Source organism: Schistocerca cancellata, chromosome 9 (genome assembly GCF_023864275.1).
Source record: "Schistocerca cancellata isolate TAMUIC-IGC-003103 chromosome 9, iqSchCanc2.1, whole genome shotgun sequence".
Taxonomy (NCBI): domain Eukaryota; kingdom Metazoa; phylum Arthropoda; class Insecta; order Orthoptera; family Acrididae; genus Schistocerca; species Schistocerca cancellata.
In genome coordinates this window covers 435,313,807-435,333,632 of record NC_064634.1, presented here as the reverse complement: position 1 = coordinate 435,333,632, position 19,826 = coordinate 435,313,807, and the positions used below count along the sequence as shown (strand labels likewise).

At 41.9% G+C, this 19,826-nt stretch overlaps 1 protein-coding gene across 1 annotated transcript in view; it reads left to right on the top strand.

Moving 5' to 3' along the window:
• The window catches only part of LOC126100781 (protein takeout-like), a 33,738-nt gene extending 15,002 nt beyond the window's left edge, over positions 1-18,736 (top strand). Inside the window, exons 3-6 of the mRNA XM_049911403.1 lie at positions 3,127-3,277; positions 7,610-7,746; positions 14,612-14,761; positions 18,100-18,736. Of these exons, the coding sequence (XP_049767360.1) occupies positions 3,127-3,277; positions 7,610-7,746; positions 14,612-14,761; positions 18,100-18,254 (593 nt within the window). The 3' untranslated portion in view covers positions 18,255-18,736. The remainder of the gene's footprint in view (positions 1-3,126; positions 3,278-7,609; positions 7,747-14,611; positions 14,762-18,099) is intronic.
• The last annotated feature ends 1,090 nt before the right edge of the window (positions 18,737-19,826 follow it).

Genomic DNA, 19,826 nt, shown 5'->3' with positions numbered 1-19,826 from the left:
TAGAGGGTGCACGACTCAAACGGAGCAGGAGAGTGTTTTGTGTCCCGCAGGTGCACTTTGGGGGCCGCATTCTGGCTCTGCGGTACAAAGAGGCCTCTGGCATGGGCCTCGATTGGCCGACACATTCTCCGGATCTGAGCACATGCGACTCCAAATGGTTCAAATGACTCTGAGCACTATGGGACTCAACATCTTTTGTCATAAGTCCCCTAGAACTTAGAACTACTTAAACCTAACTAACCTAAGGACATCACACACACCCATGCCCGAGGCAGGATTCGAACCTGCGACCGTAGCAGTCCCGCGGTTCCGGACTGCAGCGCCAGAACATGCGACTCCTTTTTGTGGGAATAAATTAAAGACAAGGTGCACAGAAATAGCCCCAAAGCCATTTCTGAACTGAAAACAGCCATTTAGGAGATCATCGACAGCATCGATTTTCCGACACTTCAGTGAGTCATGCAGAATTTCGCTATTTACCTGCGACACATTATCACCAATGATGGCATGTATATTTAACATGCCATAGCCTAATTCCGAACATATACAGTGACGTTTAAATGTGAACAAAGTGCATAGAAGCCTTAGTTTCTAACTAAGTTACGTTTTTGTCATTTAGTACAATTATTGTCATCCATTCGTTATGGTGATGAAATACTTCACAGGGCTCTCTTAGTACACGACTGCTTTCTAGGATACTAGAAAACGAAGAGAAGCGTATACTTCGAGCAGTAAAGTACCTTGAAAAACCTCCAAGTTTAGGCTCCAGTTATTAGTCTCTGTTTCGTTTACATTTCCGAGACAGGTTTGTAACATTACAATAAAAGTAAAATACAAAACATATAGGTTGTGAATAAAGCTTACAGGCGTTACTTGCACTTATTCATGAGAATATGAAATTACAATGAAGCGCCAAAGAAACTGGTATAGGCATGCGCATTCAAATACAGAGATAGGTAAACATACAGAATATGGCGCTGCGGTAAGCAACGGCTATATAAGACAAGTATCTGGCGCAGTTGTTAGATTGGTTACTGCTGCTACAATGGCAGGTTATCAAGATTTAAGTAAGTTTGATGTTATAGTCGGCGCTCGAGTAATTGGAGACAGCATCTCCGAAGTACGAAGGGGAGCTTCCCGTACGACCGTATCACGAATGTACCGGAAATATCAGGACTCCGATAAGAAAACCAAATCTCGGACATCGCTGCGGCTGGAGAAAGATCCTGCAAGAATGAAGAGTATCGTTCATCATGACAGAAGTGCAATCCTTCCACAAATTGCTGCAGATTTCAGTGCTTGGCCATCAACAAGTGTCAGCGTGAGAACCATTCAACAAAACATCGCCGATATGGGCTTTCGGAGCCGAAGGCCCACTCGTGTACCCTCGATGTCTGCGCGACACAAAACTTTACGTCTCCTCTGGGCCCGTCAGTATCGACATTGGACTGTTGATGACTGGAAACATGTTGTATAGTCGGACGAGTCTCGTTTCAAATTGTGTCGAGCAGATGGACGTGTACGGCTATGGAGACAACCTCATGAATCCATGGACCCTGCATGTCAGCTGTGGACTGTTCAAGCTGGAGGAGGTTCTGTAATGGTGTGGGACGTCTGTAGCTGGAGTTATATGGGACCCATGATACGACTAGATATGACTCTGACAGGTGAAATGTGCGTAAGCTTCCTGTTTGATCACCTGCATCCATTTATGTCGATTGAGCTTTCGGACTTCAGCAGTTCCAGCAGGACAATTCGACACCCCACACGTCAAGAATTGCTGCAAAGTGGCTCCAGGACCATTCCTGATTTCAAATACTTCCTCTGGTCACCAAAATCCCCAGACAGGAACATTATCGAATGTATCTGTGGTGCCTTGCAACGTGCTGTTCAGATGGGATCTCCACTCCTCGTACTCTTACGGATTTATCTGCAAGGTTGATTGTGTTAATTCCTTCCAACACTACTTCAGACGTTAGTCGATTCCATACCACGTCGTGCTGCGGCACTTCTGCTTGCTCGCGGGGCCCTATACGATATTAGTTATGTGTAACAGATTTTTTGCCCTTCAGTGTATATGTTGTATTGACGAAGGTTCGCATAATTTAACTAGGATGTGTTTTCTGCTTTGGTCGTCAAAGACGTGATTTGTTGTTTTGTGTCTTCCTACTAATAAGTTATATGGATCGTATTGTCTAGAATAACAAATTGTACCTAGAATTTTGGCGGGAATAGTTCCGTGAATCACATATATCTCTGAATTCAAAATTATGACACAATTTCCGCATTCAAATTTGGATATTTTCTATTTGGAAAGAAGTCGCGTAAACTGAAAAGTATTTTTATGGTCCCTGTCTCCTAAGGTTTCGGACGTGATAGGAAGTTCCAGACGATTATTTTATTTGAAATTTAACATAATTTTACTGTTCGTTAGTTTCGTCATTGTTATTGAAAGAAAATCGTCAATTCCATGTTATTAACATTCAGAGATATGGTTACATGTAAAATGTACATTGTAATTTACGTTTCTGGAGAATAGTTCATTTGCAAATTTAGTTGTAAGCTCACTTTGATAAAAATTTTCGATAGTAAAATCTTCTTTACTGATTATTTCTTGAATATAGTCCTTACGGAGTGCCTACCTGTGTTATCTACAGAAATGTTATATATGGAAGGATAAAGTGGTCAGATATACATCTTCTCTATATCGGAAATCTGGTCCAGAAGTCGATAATTAATCTGTCCATACTACGTCTATAATGTTACAACCTGATCAATCAAAACAGTCAGGTAATCCTTGGTTGTAGTGAGGCCGTGCATAGTAACCACTGAATACCACGATATGGCTCCCCAAATCAACATCGACCTCTGGCGTAACTGAACTGTTACGCTAATGGTTTTTGTAGTACTTTGCGTAGAACCACTGATTTGCAAATGTAATCAAATGTCTTGATTGTTGCTTTCTATTTAGTGTTTTGCTCTGACTTGTAGGAGTGAGTCAAGTGCAGCGAATCAAAAAGATAAGATGTTGTTGATCATATCCATCTGTCCTGTCTGCTTCATATATGTAAGTGGCAGTAGTGCAGCGCATCTGCCTATCCGTTCTCATACGTGTTTTGTTTCCAGGAATTCCGAGTCTGGGGCTGCCATCTATCGACCCGATGCACTTCACGCAGATCAGCATTAAGGACACACCGGATCGTCCAGTGTTTCTTAACCTGGAATTCAATGAGGCCGATATGTTCGGCATGGGTGAGGGAATTGTTGACACCCTTGAGTAAGTAGCTGCTGCTGCAGCGATCTTCAGGACAAAATCTTGTCTGATGCAGTACTCCGACCTTATCAGCTCTCTGCTAGTCTCTGCATAACTGCCTCATAAACTTTAACTTTTTTTATGTAGTCAAACCTTAGTTTTCCAATACACGTTTTAAACTCCAAACCTCCATTAATTACATAATTAACTGTTCCTTGATGCCCCAGGACGACTCTTATCAACCCTTCTTTTAATCTATTTTCCCATAAAGCTCTTTTCTCCCAAATACGACTGAATAATCTTCATTAGTTAACCGCTGTACTAAACACACCAATAGCAGTCGTCTGCGAAACATTTTCTAACCGTTTATTCGCTACTTGTTGTGCTGTCTATCGTCTGCGTTTCACTTCCGTACAAGTTTACACGATAGACAAACGCTTACTAAAAACGCTCCCTAACACTTAAATTGCTATTTGATGTTTATATTTTTATCTTTTTCAGAAAATCTTTTCTTGCTATCGCAAGTCTGCACTTCACGTTCTCTTTGTATCTCCCATCTTCAGTTATTTTGCTGCTCAAACAGCAAAATTTCTCTCCCACTGTTAGCGTCTCATTACCTTACCTACTTCTTTGTGCTTTTCCTATTTTAATCAGTCCATTCTTGACTATCTTTGTTTTACTTTTGTTGATGTTCAGCTTTTAACTTATTCTCAAGACACTATCCACTCTTTCTAGTCGTCCTGTGGTGTCTATGACCGAATTACAAGAGAATTTTTTTTTTGGAAAGGACACATGTGAGAATGCACGTTTGAAACTAAGAAAGTGAGAACGTGGTGGATTTAGGTGCACGAAGATATTTTAAATATTGTTGTTCTTCATCACGAATGTCACACACTGGCTCGAACATTTCATGCTTTGTTGATAAAGGAAGTATGTGCTTTGAATGCCAGTGATATAGTCGTGCAGTGGAAAATCAATCAGACATGCATCCACATATTGCAGGACACATAAAGGACACCAATCTGAGTCACAAACGGCACAGGTTGTAAAAGGTTCTTATTGTTGCAATTTTGGGTGGGAGGTACTTCCAGAACCCTCCAATCTTTCCCTCTCATAACAAACTATTTCCTTGACGTTGCCGTTAATAATAAAACATTTTACATATTTTCCACATTGTGGTGTCATTGTAGAGGGCCAGAGCAGTGGCCTCTACAGTTGTCAGAATAGCATTGTGCCAAATGTGGTTACGAGGATCTGTCGAACGTCTGAAGGTGCTAATGGGACATTGTTATCAGAATGGTCATTCGCCGATCATAGATACACAGATTCCTCCATTACAGCTGCCATCAGTGTGACTGGGAGTAGGACTCTGGCCACGCTGATATGCGCTGACGTCAGCTCATCTCGCATTCTTGACTGCTGTGGCGAGAAAGGCACACACTTAGCACATCGCGACGTCATAGACATTAGCCCCAGCACGGATGCAATAGCTTGTGTAGTCACAAGGAGCACAGCTAGCACACTACTACGGTGATATCGTTGATGACATAGACTGAACTCCAGAAAGGCAGTGAATAGCTCTGCATGAAGTAGCCGTGGTCATGGAGCGTTATGTCACGGGCTCTCTGCGAAAGACTGGAAACAGCCTGTGTATTTAGTGCTACTATATCACTATTTCTCTCTCGCTGGCATCCCACTTGGTCATTCATTCTCTCTGCTCTGCGTCTGGCACTGCCAGGGCATTTTTAAATATGGGCCAGGAGTATTATTCTGTGGCGCAACATCATCTATGGTCTCTGCTTCTCCTTTACCCAAGTAATCCGTGATAAAACATAGGCCCTCATTATTTTTCAGTTACTTCCAAAAAAACTGCTAAATTCACTGATGAGGGAAATTGGCACAAGTTAATTACTTCAAAACGCTATCCTAGGATTTGCCTATATCTTCTGGACACTGCTACAAAAGAAAATTTACTTTTTGTTGAGATATTTCAACTTCGGCAGTGTACTTCATAACGAAATAATTTGCCACTGAAGAACTACGTCATATTTCTGTTATTTGTACTTTTCATTCTCTTCTGCAAGAAGTAGGGAGTGGAGGGATTGATTGAGATCCATCCGACTATAGAGTTGCGGTTCCTTCCAAGTTAATACCAGGAAAGTTTGTAGTGCAGCAGATGGAGCGCCATACGGGAATAAATTGAAAGGGATTATCACTTACGTAATTTGCCTTATGACCAAAGAAAACTTCCTGAAAACCTCAATCGGTACTGGGGAATTGAACTAACATTTCCCTGGGACAGTATCTATTGTTCTACATACAAAACTATGACTGTATGTGTGTGTGTGTGTGTGTGTGTGTGTGTGTGTGTGTGAGCGTGTTTAGTAGATGTTTTAGTTTTGTATATAGTGCATCTTATTAATCTTTCTTGTACATGGGGTATTCCATTTATTTTGATCATCCAAAATAGCTTTTTGTGTAGAAGCATTGTACAAAATGTGTGATGGTTCAAATAGCTCTGAGCACTATGGGACTTAGCATCTATGGTCATCAGTCCCCTAGAACTTACAACTACTTAAACCTAACTAACCTAATGACAGCACACAACACCCAGTCATCACGAGGCAGAGAAAATCCCTGACCCCGCCGGCAATCGAACCCGGGAACCCGGGCGTGGGAAGCGAGAACGCTACCGCACGACCACGAGCTGCGGACCAAAATGTGTGAAACAAATGGTGTTTAGCTATCAGGTCAGCATCATAGATTTTATTGTAACTCTGTTCACAAAGAAGATATGAGTAGTAGAACGAATTATTTTAAATAGCCCTCTATTTGCTGTTCAGAAATCCACTTCTCTCATCAAGATCTTTTCAGTGAGTAAAAATGACGTTACTAAAAGCATAACACGAAATTAATTTTGAATCCCTGTACTAGCACATAGGACACATATTCTGGGTAACGTAACTGGTCCAATTGCTGATGTTGACAGTCCGTCCATTCTGTAAAACGTCTTCGGTTGAATGTCTGTGTGAGAACAGTGCACTCCAGCGGAAGAATGTAAGTTTGGGCTTAAACTTCCTATTTCTTGAAGCGTTAGAACGACGAGAAAACATCCTATACGAAGGTGGATTCTTGTCAAGGTATAACTGTCTGTAGAGTTCTGCCTTCCTAAGTAACCTTGCACCTGCCTACAGCCACAATAAAAGAAAAACTGATGACGATGAAGTTTTTAAGCAAGGACTACAAATACTGTATACAACATATATAGTGGTATTATTTGACAGTAATATTATTGCACCTGAGGGTGAGAGCACTTCGTTCGGCTTGTACTCAGTTTTTATTCTAGTATGTCACAGGGACACTCTGAACCACTTGATAGTAAATGCAAAACTGTCTTGCAGTGCGATGTATTTTCCTTAGTCGCTACTGTACCTGTTTACTGTAACATCATCACACTTTTCCTATTACGGCCACTGGAGGCAAAGAACACTAATAATTTGTCGGGTAGTATTACAGTACCGTATCGCACCTACCCATTCTGTTAACAAGGAAACATTATTGCAGTTACCGTTCTTCTAACTTACAGTGTCCACAGATGAGTAGCATTTCCACCTTCTCTTCTGTCGTGTACATTGTACTCACCCAAAACTCACTGAAAACGGTGGACTGAAATACAGGGGAATGGTACACTGATACGTTTTTGAACGGTTCTTGAGGAGAGGAAGTGGAATAAAGAATAAAATATACAAGATATTATTTTAAAAAGGCTTAATATCTTCGTAACTAACAAGGTTGCAAGAAAGGCTATGAAACTAGTTAATGACCCCCTTGTAGCTAAGAAAAATTTTCGTGATGGATTTTTTATTTTGCTGCTGGAAAAAGATTATTTGGTGTGGTCAAGATAGGTGGGAAACATATATATGTATGAGTGTACGACGATCTCCAAGAGGCAAAAACCTTGCAATTCACTGCTAGAGGGTATTCCTGCTATGTAATTGTTATAGGATGCGACCTTCAAATGCTTCTATGTATTTTGGAAATTGTTGTACGCACAGAGTGCATGAAGCTTCACACTAACAGTGCGGCGTTGAAAAACTTCAGAGACCAGTCGGGGGCCCTGGCTTTTGATTTCTATGCAGACGTGCTTACATAACATTGATGACTATACAGAGAAATGAGACGAAATGCATTCCTATCTACCTTGTAATGAATAGCTACACTACTTTAGTTCTATTTTAAATCTTCTCGGCATTTCCTTTTGCTTTGTAAATTGTATGTTATTTCCACACAATTATAGAATTGAGTATTTGTTGAATGTAGATTGGCCTTAAAACTGGTCTGTACAACTGTTTGCAGTATGAAGCCTGGCAGCTACAACATGAAGGCACACATACACTCTGGCGTACCATTCCGGCTGGTCGGGCCATACAAGGCCGATGGCAAGGTGTTGGTGCTCCCTGTCAAGGGAGAGGGAATAAGCAACATAACTGTACGTGAGTATCCAGATTCTAACATCTTACGCTTTCTCATAAGCACTTCTCGTGAAGCTGTTACTGGTTATCAACAACAATCCAGAGTTCTGATTTAAGTTTGTTTCTTTTGAAAAGCTCTCGGGTTCCAAGGCCCATCCAGGTGGAAATGTTGGTGTACCGCGAAATTCTGACGACTGTCACACTCATCACCCGGCGGCGACGGCTCTGTAAGAGCACAAGAGCACGTGTACACCCGAACTTTTCACACCTTGCGGATTTATTGCTTGTTTTTCTTAGAATGCTGTTGAAGGCATAGATGTAGTGGTCTGAAGCCACGGCAACTAAATCTAGCGTGCTATGCTGCATTGCTCCTCTTCTGGACTCTGTGGAACTTGAAATCTGGATCCAGAGCATGTCTTCCGTTGTACACATTTTAACCAGTTTTTGCACATGCGCAGCTGATATGACGTTATTGCCTTATTAGTCAAATATATACGTATTTGATGAACAACATGCACATTTCGTGGCGTGCAAATTTACGTCAGTGTCACTTGTTGGCTGCAAACTGTGGCAGTCGTTTATCTCTGTTCGCTTGGCAGTTGACATGAATCCCGTTGGATTGTAGTACGCTCCTCAGATATGCTGATTCACTCACTATACATAAAAATAAGTTCGGGCGTAATTATTGCGTTTTTGTTACTGGCAATGGCTGCAGGTGTATAGCCGGCCGATGTGGCCGTGCGGTTCTAGGCGCTGCAGTCTGGAACCGCGTGACCGCTACGGTCGCAGGTTCGAATCCTGCCTCGGGCATGGATGTGTGTGATGTCCTTAGGTTAGTTAGGTTGAAGTAGTTCTAATCTCTAGGGGACTGATGACCACAGATGTTAAGTCCCATAGTGCTCAGAGCCATTTGAACCATTTTTTGCAGTTGTATAAATTTGTTCATAATCATAGCACTTATACACCTAATGCTATTTCAGTTTATCTGAACAAAAAAAAAATATGTGAACAGCCAAAAAGTGTACTCACGGGCTGCCACTGCACATCGTCTTCTGGCAAAATGCTGCGTTTTTCGGACGTCCCCTCGGCCACCCTTGCTACCAGGCTCCCGAACCGGCAGATGGGGAGGAATGGAAGGGACGTAGCGTTGTGATAAGGGGGAAAGGGGGCCAAACTTTGTTCCAATCTTTGAGTGGGCGTTGTTCGTCCGTACCGCGTGCTGGCCACACATAACGTGGAATTTCACGCCGAACTTGGCTGATAATCTACCGCCCTATTCACAGACCGAGTCGAACCTCATTTCTGTGGATTCCTATTAGCCCAGCTCGGCACGGCAACTTGATGTTTTCAATATCGAACGTAAGCTATCCTATAGAAACTGTTTGGACGGCACAATGCAATGTGTAATTAACACGAGAGGCGGAATCCTCACTGTAGAAGGAAATGGAGGGTATTTTGTTATCAACAGAGAATCAATAACAGCGGAATTCGACGGTGACGAAGGCACAGCTACTATGTATGTGGGCTAGTCATCACCAACTAATCCATCAGGGACCACAGCTAAACCAAGGTCATCCAGACGTCTTCGAACTGCATAGCAGAGGAGTCCCAGTCGGTTCATGTCGAGATTCTGGGCACGCTTGTCCTTTACAGGAATCTTATTTCCACACAATCATAACACCGTCTCCTCTGTACTTCACATTTGGAGCTATACGTGATAGCCGTTAACGTTCGCCAGATATCGGCTGAACACAAACCCATCCATCGGATTGCTCCAGGATATAGCGAGATTTGCGGGGGAAGTTGCAATAAATCGCACCAATTCAGTGGAAGATAGCATTCGTGTGTTCCAAAATGCTGCAAGCAATCCTGCCACCACAGTGACTATGCGCCGGGAATTACAAAGTAAGAGGTGGAAGGGTTCAGATATTTATTATGAGCCACATAATTCTGTAGTCAGTGCTAAGTGACACTTCTGTGAGTTTGAGCGATTAATCACGCTATATCCTGGGGCAATCCGATGGATGGGTTTGTGTTCAGCCGATATCTGGCGAACGTTAACGGCTATCACGTATAGGGCCAAATGTGCAATACACAGGAGATGGTGTTGGGATGTAGGGGTATTTCTCGTACTTAGGGTGTGGTCCCTTATTGCGCTCAAGAAAAATCGAAATAAGGAAACATATGAATACATTTTACTGTGTTCTTTTCAGCATGACCATTCATCCTGTCATATAACAGCATCTTTGACGTAGGGATCTGTGGACAATAAGATTCCTGTAATGGACAAGCGTGCCCAGAATCACGACATGAACCGACTGGGACTCCTCTGCTGTGATTCAGAACGTCAACTTCGCTCAAGATCCCAGACCTTCTCTACTTTTGACTCTTCAGAAATAAGGGCCTGCTATTCCTCCATAGACATTTGGATACCTCCTTGGAAGTATATCCAGCAGAGCTGAAGTCGCCACACGTGTGAAGCGCAGACACATTCCATATTAATGTCCGCGAACAGTTGTCCAGAAACTTTTCATCAGACGGCGCATGTTCTTCATTCAGGCAGTACTCTTCCGCTGCTGATTTCTGTGAGTGTACCGCGCGGAATCTAACCAGTCCCTCTCTCTGTGTCGATTTCCTATGGTGCGTCTTTCTGATTTACTGGACATTTTATTCACATCAAATAATACGTATCCCCGGAACTTGAAGTTTCATTGGGTGATTGGTAGATCCTAGAGCATCATTCGCTGTTATTGGTGGCTGGAAGACAGTTCTGATGTCGTTTTTTCCAGGCGGCCTATCCACTCTATTAAGAATGGTCCCACATAAGGTGGCTGATGTGGTGTCTTTTCTTTCAGTGAATGCCCTTTTTTACTGGGGTTCACTGTAATCACTTTGATAGAACACTTCCTCCCTGTGGTTGTAGCTCCGCTGGAAGACTTTGCTTATCACAGATGACTTGTGCTGTATGGATCAGTATGCAAGCACTGTATGTTGCACCATTCGATGGTGGCAGTTAGTTGCATCCAGTTATAGATCTGTGCGGTCTCCTTCCTAAACACTGCAAGGCCTAGAATACCATTAGTGTTCTTCTTCATTAAGAAACAGTAGAAAACGAGACATCAATTTCCTATCTTACAACTTGATGACTATTATGTTATGATAGGTGTTGTTTAAGTATACAAGAAGTCATTGGTGGAGGGGATGGCCACCATAATGAGTAAATATAGGGACATCTCGACACTCTGCTAGGACCTGAAGACTATCACTCTAGACGTACGATCGTGGTATCTAAACACTGCCACACACTGCCACCTTGGTAGAGTCTCTAGGGCTTCATATAAGTAGTATAGTCTGGGAAACCGTCCATTCACTCAGGTACGTTTTTTTATTCTCTGGGAGGCGAATCATTTTATCTTTCACTACTGTTGTATTCTTGGCCTTTAATATGTTTATCATTCTGCATAGTACCCTACCTAATTTAAAGTACCTTATTCATATGTCACTGTAAACAAAACAGGGACAAATTGACATACTAATAAATCTTTTACTAAGCCTTGTTAGTAAACGAACATATAATCTTAATCTACAAATTGCTCTGCACAAAACTGAGACTTGATTTCACCAACGAAACTGCTGGTTGTCGGAAACTGAAACTACCACTGCCCCAACAATCTTATACATAAGTACACATGTTCATATTGTGGTTTTACGTTCCACGAACTACTGAGCTCTATCAACTTTATGTATTTTATTTTTCGGATTAATTACGGTTATAGGCTCCAATAGTCTACGTGAAGTATTACACTGTTTGTACATATTCTAATCAAAATGTAATGTCAATACACTTGCCTCCAGACGCTTCAGAATATTTAGAAATAGCCCTTAACTGCATCTGCAGTAAGGTAACTAGTATTAGTATAATAATGTTATTTCTATACTTCTGCGATCTAAGAAAACTTAAAGACTAGCGTCTTGTAACAGTGAAAGATCCGTAATGTACATTTTAAACTACGAAAGATCCAAGGCAGAAGCTTGTGGTGTATCATTATTGACTCTTTCAGGTACAGAATATAACACAGAATATGATGAACTGATACAGATTGTCTTTTATTATTTAAATGAGATGGAAACCTTGAACTTGCTATTGGGATATTTCATGGTATTTTTATCTCTTCATGTAAAGTTCTGACAGTTAAAAGCCTTAGCGAAGACACAAATTACTTTCAACACTAACAGTTTATGACTCATTATACATGATGTATCACAATTAATGGCGTAAAAGCGTACAGTTGAACGTACACGGTGGCAGAAGCAAAAGAGTCTGAGTAAACATATAACCGTCGGCAAGATAATTGCAACCTTGTAGTTACCACCCGCCCTGGCTTTATTCTGCGTAAATGCCATACCAGTTAGGAAAAATTGACAATTCTTTACAAAATTAAGAAAAGTTGTTAGAGGTATTTTGGTAGAAGTACAGCCACTTTAAATAAAAACGTCGACAGTTATTGAATTGTTCTCGTACAAGAAGGAGATGTTGAAACTGTCGACCTAATGCTCAGATGCAGGCTTGTACCCGTTGTAATGAGTTCCGAAAGCTTTGTTTGTGATCTTTAACAGTGTTAACCGCAGTGGCGTACGCTACGCGTATGGTGGCTCCAAGCATAGAACTCCATTGTCGCTGAGATCGAGTGATCTTGGAGTTCTCCTCGCCCAGTTCATCTTCAGCCATATCGCCAATTTAGATAGCATCTCACCATAACAGCAAAATTCGCCCGTGCCCAATCATGCATGCATCACGTCCCCTGACGTTGCGAACAGGGAAAATCCTCAAGCAATCCTTGTTAGATGATGTTGCAGAAACCAAAGGTCATACCATCCACTTAGCTGGTTTGGTAAAATGTACAGCCCAATAAGACGATCACCTAGCACCCCTAACCATACATTCACTGAGAAATGACGCGGGTATGGAGACACGTGCCCATGTGCTTTGGAGCCTAGATGTCTCCAAACGTGTAGTAATTAAACACAACAAGCGAATCCTACTTCGTCTGTGAATAAAGTGTTATTGTCAAATGCAGCGTTGCTACACCTTGTTGTTACATTCACTAACAGAACGTTAGTGTAGGACCGAGGTCCATCTCACTAAGACACTGAGCTCGTTGCAGGTGGTATGTGTACATCGCAAGGTGATGCACCACAATTCTCCACCATATTCCAGGAATATCTGTGGCAAACCGCCTTGTCGTTATCTATGGAGAATGTTCGGCTGTTTCCAGCTCCACATCATCAAGCACAGGTGGAATTCGTGCACGCCTATCCACTCCAGCAGCATGTGCAAAGCTCCCAGTTTCTCGGAGGCGTTGATGTACCATTGTAAACGTTCGACTGTCTAGGTTTCTTCAGTCGAAGTAGTATTCCTTATAACAAACGTGCAGTCTCTCATGCATTGCCGTTATCCTTACCATGCGTGAAATGCATGTCCCCATACTCCCTCATATTGTAGAGTTCCAAGCTACTGCCAACAACCGTACAAAACAACTCATGCTCTGGAAACACCTGTCACGAGTGACACTCTGACTGTGTACTCTACTGTAGTACCAATTCTGTTTACTACTCCACGTCTACAAAATGTGAACACAGCTGACACCACCTACCGGAATATGGTTCAAATGGCTCTGAGCACTATGGGACTTAACATCTGAGGTCATGAGTCCCCTAGAACCTAGAACTAATTAAACCTAACTAACCTACAGACTTCACACACATCCATACCCGAGACAGGATTCGAACTTGCGACCGGAATACGGTATTTACACGGAATCACATGGGTAGTGACTGATAATCACAAAGTTGCAATTACCTTGCAAATGTTTCGTTTGCAGAACTATTTGTATAAAGACTTTTTTGCTTCTGGTATCGTGTACCGTCAGTGCGTTTACGCTATTAATTATGATACACTCTATGTATGAACACAGGTTTTTAAGGTATGCTGGGACCACATCCCTCCACCCCGTCTCCCACCACCACATTCCACTGTTGCATGAGACAAATGTGATTACATGGACCAGTTAAGTAAATAGTGGAGTATTTGAGAAGCCAGCATACCACAAATTGATACCCACTTTTAAACAGCAGTTTGTGCAGTGGAGCAAGATAAACGTTATTGTCCTTTTCCTTTCATATTAAATTTTGTCACAAAATAGTACACAATCTGTAGTAGGTTTTGAAACCAGCTTTATATTTACTGTTAATTGTGGAAACTGTGAGTGTCGTAGATCAGGTCGTGTGTAAGGCTTTCAAAGCTGATGCCCAATCAAAGATTTTATTAATTTTTTATTATTACTATTATTATTATGTACTACTCATTGTAATGTTTACTTAGTATACATGTCTAATTAGATTTAACAGAGATTTGAAGATCCCAAACTTTTCCACTTACAATAAACACACTTATTACCTGTTATAGGTATATAATCATTCATAATAGCTTATTGAAGACTGTACACCTCTCATAACACAGAATAATGTTGCCTGTACAGTAAATAATATTTAACCATATTAGAAATTCTTAAAAATATTCACTTGGAAGGAATGTCTGTAACCATTTCTAAGACTTGATAACAACACCGTTACAAAGATTTTTTATTTCTACCATGTGTCATTCGTAGTAATTTGATTCGACTTAGGTCACCACTATGAATAATAGAGATTTCAAGAAATGCGACATAAACGGAAATAATTCATCTTTAAATAAACCTATTAATCTGTTATCTACTGAAAGCTGCAAAATCTAGCTTAATGTATGCGAGACTCCTCGTCCTGTGCTTTTTCTTGAGTGACCTGAAATTTACTCTAATATTCTTTCTCATGTTCCTCTTACTTACAGCTAGACTGGAGGCCGACCTGGAGATGACTGGACAGCCGGTTGAACGGGATGGAGAGGTGTACTGGGATGTGACGGACTTCAAAGTCAATCCCCATTTGGAAAAGTTGGTGGTTGACTTAACGGGATTATACAACAACGACAAGGCACTAGGTAAGCAGTGGAGTAGATCCCGCGTTATTGAGCAAATAATTTATGTACCTGTTCTAGAATATTATACTGTAAAAGTCAGGTACGTTGAAGGGGTGAGTCGTAGGAGAAATTAAGCTTGAAGGTAATAATTTATGAGGCGATCCACAGATTTTATTACATTTTGGTCAGTTGTTAAGCGTGGAGAAGTAACGTTAATGCCATGTGGACTGAATGAGTTGTTAATTATTTCATTTTATGAAGAGTATGAGACCCGTTACAAAAAAGGCAACTTTCTACAGCCCAAGAGTCCTTCGAAGGGTGCTATTCCTTATACCAAATGATTTATCTAAGGACGGAAATATATTTGGTTAAATTATTTTTGATGAGTTATATCACTTAGGTAAATTACGTAACCAATGGAATTTATGTCATATTGGTTAGATTCCTGTACACACCAAGGAATGTTGGCTCTTTTGAAAGCAACATCTGGAAAATCCTGTACTCCTAACCAAGTTAACGACGTGTATTGGTGCCCTAATACATATTTCAGTCACATCGTTGAAAACAGTATATTGTAAACCTTATTTACATTAATACCCTGTTGTTTCCAGTCATTCTGAGATATTGTCCAATAGCAAATCGTTATAGGAAATTAATGATACACATGACATAGAACTAAAGAATAAATAAATACGAATGAGAGAGGTAGCGCCGATTGGAAACTACAGAAACAGCACAAATGCAACATCCTCTTATTTACCTAGAAGGAACAGAATATACCAATATTAAATATTGCTTATAAGGAAATTGTGTGTGTGTGTGTGTGTGTGTGTGTGTGTGTGTGTGTGTTTGTGTTTGTATGTGTGCGTGCGTGCGTGCGTGTGTGTGTGTGTGTGTGTGTGTGTGTGTGTGTGTGTGTGTGTGTTTCTGTGTGTAAACTATCGGGGTTACAGGCCTACGCTTGCAAATTTCTGGCTGGCATGATATACAGAAGTAGGGAACGGGAGATCTGTAAGATGAAGATAATAAACATTTGAAAACAGGTGAACAGATTTGTAATGAAATTATGCAGTTATCTCACAATCAGATTCCTCACTGCATCGCCGTCCTTCTTCATACCACAACCAATACCAGGCTGACTTCGCGGACCGTCATGCATACTCCCACAATGCATTTTTATTTGGTCAAAATTCTGACAAACGCTAGTGCGTGTCAACTGCATAAATAACACGTAAAAAAGATTTGTCGGTTTGTGCTGTAGAGTGTGTTGCTATCACAGGAACTCTTCATTTTAAATTGCGAAGGATGCAAGGTAGCAGCTGACAACGGCCTTGCCGCAGTGGATACACCGGTTCCCGTCAGATCACCGAAGTTAAGTGCTGTCGGATGTGGCTGGCACTTGAATGGGTGACCATCTAGGCCGCAATGCGCTGTGGCCATTTTTCAGGGTGCACTCAGCCTCGTGATTCGAATTAAGGAGCTACTCGACCGAATAGTAGCGGCTCCGGTCAAAGAAAACCATCATAACGACTGGTAGAGGGGTGTGCTGAGCACACGCCCCTCCTATCCGCATCCTCATCTGAGGATGACACGGCGATCGGATGGTCCCGATGGGCCACTTGTGGCCTGAAGAATATGAACTGGTCGTCAGATGTCACTTCAACTACTAATCCATGAGGGACATTCAGTCTTTCTCCGTGTCTATGAGGCCCCGTCTTCCCCTGGGCTCTCGAAGAAAGAAACCGTCTGGTACCAAAGCTTGACGATGTCCGCACTACAAGCGGCCATCTCCAACACTAACCACTGCAGCGCACTGCCGCTGTTTCCACACTACTCTCGGCTCAACGGCACTCTGGTTCCCCAGAGACGGTTTTCCTGGGCAGCCATCAACGAACCCCAACCACTGCGGTATCTCCGACCAATGCTGCACCCAACATATTGATCATTGACGATGATGCAAAGAAAAAAAGCAACTGATGCCCCAGCTTGACTTTACTGCACTGCATAATTTGCCCACGGCTACCCACAGTGATCTACAGCACCAGCTCAAGACGATGTCACTGGTCGCACTCCCTACTGCTTTGGTCCAGCCAGTCTTGGGTCTTTCCAACGTTTCCAAACAATCATAAAACACGGCATCAATGCACTGACACAGCTGCAAACGAAAAAATTATCATCCACGTACACAAAGCAGTCCGGCGCTGGCTTCCAGAAGATATGTCCGATTCAGTCCCGTATTTCCGACTTCATTCCCTGTCGGCTCCTTAGGGCAGCTACGCTGTTGCAAAAATAGTGTGAACAGCCCACCATACTTCGCCCAGACCCTGCCCCCAACCCCCCCCCCCCCCCCGGCTCAAAAACTATGGCGCTGGCTTCTTTTCCAGATGACGCGCCTGTATAAGCTCCACACTGATAAAAGCTGTATCGTGCCAACCCCAGCGAGGCCCTGTGTGTCACTGACTGTGCCGCCTTCTCAGACAAGAGTTGGTGATGTGTGCTGATCCCATATACTTGGCGGGCGGGGTTAGAAAATTGGTTCTCTAAATTTCTGTTTCATGATGTACATTGTAACACCTCCGTTTATATTCGACCCGACCTGATCTGATCGAATAGCAGCCCAATAATTGTTATTAATGTGACCGTGTACCTAATGGGGCTGGCAATCGAAATTGACTGTTACGGAAGTTGTTACTTTCCAGTTCGTCCTTCTCAAATGCTGTAATAATGAAATGTCTGGTAACAAGAAGAACACCAACACAGTTTCACTAATCAAGAACCTATATTCGTCTCAAAAACACAAAATGGAGGAGACAGCCACTGCCTTCGTCATACATATCTAATGACGGCTAATCTCAGCACAGGCTTCTTCGTTATTCATTACCGTCACACGCTAATCCAATCACTGCAATCCAACACTGCAATCCAAAGAGATGCCGGCGCGGTAGACGCGAAACCAAAATATCGGCACTAGAAATATCACTGATCACTCTCGTAATTATACCTCTTCACTTCCCCGGTATTATTCTAGTACAAAGGGGATAAACCACGGCGATGGCCACTCCCTTTGTCGTTAAAGCCTTGCATTACAACAACTGGTCTCCACACACCTCTGTCCGCGACATGGGACTGACTCAACCCCACACTCGTTCTCGCAACACGACACAATCGATTGTTCGCTCTATCGACCTGTGCCGAGTGCAAACTTATAGTAAGGGCCTACGGACCTCTTACAACATCTCAGAAACTATCAGCCTGTTTATCTGTGCTTCTGAGCTGAAAACTCACAAATTATATTTGTTACGATTACAGCATGCATCTGGGCAATATAACTAATTCAGAAATGTGTGCGAATGTTTCAGCTGATAACACTCTCAAGTTCCTCAACGAGAATTCTGGGGAGATCGCGAAGGAGCTGGAACCTGCCATAGGGGAAGCACTGGGCGCTTCTTTCAAGGAGATGGCCAGGAGATTGTTTGCCAAAGTCCCGTACAACTCAGTGTTCCCACCTTCATGAAGATCCGACGAGTTGTACGTCCTGCTCGAAGTAAAGGACTATGTTAGTCTTGCTACGTAGATGCAACGATCATACATACCTACCCAGCTGCTTGTGTACTGTATTTTGAACTATGTAGAAAAATTATTTTTATAACCATTATTTTGATTGTATTAAAAGTGTTTCTTTCACTTTCAGATACCATGTTCCCTGTTTCGAAAACCGTTTGCAAAAATTTACTTCAGACTTTATTCTTACAAACGTAACGCCATTAAAATTTCATTCTCTGTAACTCCATACTGAAACAACCCCTTGGTGATGAAAATCTATCGTCTTCTACTGCATATAGTATCACCTGTAATGAATGTGAGCATTCCATTTCTTTACATCTGTCGTAGACATGTGTGAACGCAGTACTATCACAATGCAATGTAAGGTTCATCAATGTGTGCTTCAAGTGTATACCACAATTTATGGTTACAGTTATAAAATAAACTGTTTTTTGAGAAAATTAGTGTTCCTTACTATTCATTCTTCAGTAGCGATGAATGTATTTCGTTAAATATTTCTATCACGCAGCCTCTATTTAGCCATGTGTTTAGTACACTAATCCACGTTTTCTCATTTTTGTCAAGCAAATTTATTTATCAACAGTATTACGGTACCTGTCTTAACGTTCCAACATGGTACTTACGTATTTTGTTCAAAAGTGGAATTACTGCAGACTCATTTAGATTTTATATATATATATATATATATATATATATATATATATATATATATATATACAGGGTGGTCCATTGATCGTGACCGGGCCAAATATCTCAAGAAATAAGCGTTAAACGAAAAAACTACAAAGAATGAAACTTGTCTAGCTTGAATGGGGAAACCAGATGGCGCTATGGTTGCCCCACTAGATGGCGCTACCATAGGTCAAACGGATATCAACTGCGTTTTTTTTAAATAGGAACCCCCATTTTTTATTACATATTCGTGTAGTACGTAAATAAATATAAATGTTTTAGTTGGACCACTTTTCTCGCTTTGTGATAGATGGCGCTCTAATAGTCCCATACATAAGGCTCACAATTTTAGACGAACAGTTGGTAACAGGTAGGTTTTTTAAATTAAAATGCAGAACGTAGGTACGTTTGAACATTTTATTTCGGTTGTTCCATTGTGATACATGTGCCTTTGTGAGCTTATCATTTCTGAGAACGCATGCTGTTACAGCGTCATTACCTGTAAATACCACATTAATGCAACAAATGCTCAAAATGATGTCCGTCAGCCTCAGTGCACCTGGCAATACGTGTAACGACATTCCTCTCAACAGCGTGTAGATCGCTTTCCGTAATGTTCGCACATGCATTGACAATGCGCTGACGCATGTTGTCAGTTGTTTTCGGTGGATCACAATAGCAAATATCCTTCAACTTTCCCCACAGAAAGACATCCGGGGTCGCCAGATACGGTGAACGTGCGGGCCATAGTATGGTGCTTCGATGACCAATCCACCTGTCATGAAACAAGCTATGCAATACCGACTCAACCGCACGTGAGCTATGTGCCGGATATCCATCATATTGGAAG